The sequence below is a fragment of the Sinocyclocheilus anshuiensis genome, unplaced genomic scaffold (assembly GCF_001515605.1).
Source record: "Sinocyclocheilus anshuiensis isolate Anshui unplaced genomic scaffold, SAMN03320099.WGS_v1.1 scaffold771, whole genome shotgun sequence".
Lineage (NCBI taxonomy): Eukaryota > Metazoa > Chordata > Actinopteri > Cypriniformes > Cyprinidae > Sinocyclocheilus > Sinocyclocheilus anshuiensis.
The window spans coordinates 56,800-59,009 of record NW_015552585.1 but is presented as its reverse complement, the minus strand read 5'-3'; the positions used below and the strand labels follow the sequence as shown (position 1 = coordinate 59,009).

The 2,210-nt window shown below is 38.4% G+C and overlaps 1 protein-coding gene across 1 annotated transcript in view; it reads left to right on the top strand.

Annotated features, from left to right (window-relative positions):
- Positions 1 to 2,210, top strand: part of LOC107665438 (fibroblast growth factor 13-like) — a 123,228-nt gene that overhangs the window by 64,427 nt on the left and 56,591 nt on the right. Inside the window, exon 3 of the mRNA XM_016456315.1 lies at positions 1,111 to 1,278. Coding sequence (XP_016311801.1) covers positions 1,111 to 1,278 — 168 coding nt within the window. The remainder of the gene's footprint in view (positions 1 to 1,110; positions 1,279 to 2,210) is intronic.

Here is a 2,210-nt window from a genome sequence, read left to right as displayed (position 1 = left end):
AGTATAAGTCATTATAATCCGTAATTATGTCCCCACTGGATGCAACAAATGCCTCCTTTATAATGGGTTTTAATGATTTTGTCTCGTTGCTCCGGGACACGGCATCACAGTATGGTAAGCGCCAGGGTTGCCAGGTTTTCACAAGAAAACCCGCCCAATTGCTATTCAAAACTAGCCCAAAACTAGCCCAATCGCGTTTCGAGGGGGTAAAAATCGCATTCCGGGAAGTAAAATACACGTTTTTTGTCGGGGTTCCCCTGCTAAAATTCGCATTCCAGGGGATAAATATCATGTTATTGGAGTCGCTTCAACCCGCGGACATGAAACACAACCTGAGGCAACAGTGTTAAAGTAGCCCAATTCTGCGTGAAAAACACAGACTTGGCAACACTGGTAAGGGGCTTCCCCTGCTAAAATTCACATTCCAGGGGATAAATATCATGTTATTGGAGTCGCTTCAACCCGCGGACATGAAACACAACCTGAGGCAACAGTGTTAAAGTAGCCCAATTCTGCGTGAAAAACACAGACTTGGCAACACTGGTAAGGGGCGTAACATTTCCGTCTCACGCTTGAGCTATTCGGCCAATCACAACGCACTGGATAGCTGGCCAATCAGAGAACACCTCGCTTTTCAGAACGATGAGCTTTGTAAAAATCGACGCGTTTCAAAAAGGCGGGGCATAGAGGAGAAACGATAATGTACAGTATGTGGAAAATAATGTGTTTTTTGAACCTTAAACCGCAGAAACACATTTCATTACACCAAATACACAAAATAATGTTCTTTTTAGCAACATCATATGACCCCTTTAAAATGATCATGGCATGGCATGATGTATCGCCCAGTCCTACTGTGTAGTATGCTTTTCTTTGTCTCTTACCTTCTCTCCTTCTCTTTCTTCTGTATATCAAGCTATTATATGTGTTCTGCTAATCTTGTTACTGTTGTTGATTATTATTATTATTATTATTATGACCTTGTTGTTGTCATTTATACTTTGTCTCTTTTCTTTGCATATTTTTCTCATTGTGTTGAATTAGTTCTGTTGCTTTGAGCACTCTCTCCCTTTCTAACCCTGCGTTCATTTTGTTATGGCCCGACCGCAGTCCAGGATGACGCTGCCCCAGGTACCCAGGAGTACATTATGTTGCGGCAGGATTCCATCCATTCTGCGGATATAAGGGGTAAAGGCTCCCCTTTTCGTGCTAAGTGTCATGAAATCTTCTGCTGCCCACTGAAGCAAGTCATCCTCAAAGAAAGCTCAGAGGCTGAAGGTTTGTGTGCAAAACATCCATGTTTTTCTTTGCTTTGCTGATGCTTTTGTATCTTTTACTTAAGTTTAAGTTTCATTTGAACTTACTTTTGTTTTTTGCCTTTTCATAAAAGCATCTGGCTTGTGCATTTTCTGTTCGTGAGCAATATGTGTGTCTTGCAGAAACTGCTTGAAGCCTGCGATGTTGAATGCCCTAAGGACACACTCTCATTTTCTGTGTGTGTGTGTGTGTGTGTGTGTGTGTGTGTGTCTGTGCTCATGATCCTTCAGATCTGTATTCACCAGCGATTACCTGATGATGTCACTCTACCTGAGCTGAGGCTCCATACTTACATTTAGAGGCACAAATCAGGGCTCTAGACTTTTTTTCAGGAACATTCATATCCAATTTTAGATTTTATTAAATATATATTGATATATATATTATATATATAACTTAACAGAGGGCATTAGACACTTTTCCGTTAATATTTTTCAGGTAACTTGACAGGCAACATTAAACAGCAGCCCTTAAAAACAAACAAAAAATTATTAGTAATACTTTATAATAACTTCCATTAGTCATGAATTATACATAAAAATGTGTTAAACAAACTTTTCTTAACTGTAAAATTAATACAAATTTGAATGGATTTTAACTAAGGATGTTATGTATTGCATTATATAATGTATTGTGTATTGCATTATATAATTATATAAAATTATAACAATATCATATATTATTTTGTAAATGTTTTTAATGAAAGTTGCTTCACATTTTTCTTGAAAGTGTCGAAATTACAAATGAAATTACATGAAATTCACACTTTAGGCCTGCCCGGAGCTGCTTCTGTGTACAACAGTGAGCGCAAGCTAGATTCAAGTGATTATCACGTTTCGAATATGGATATTTTTCTCACAAAAACGCATCGATTCGCTACAGGGGGCCTTTGT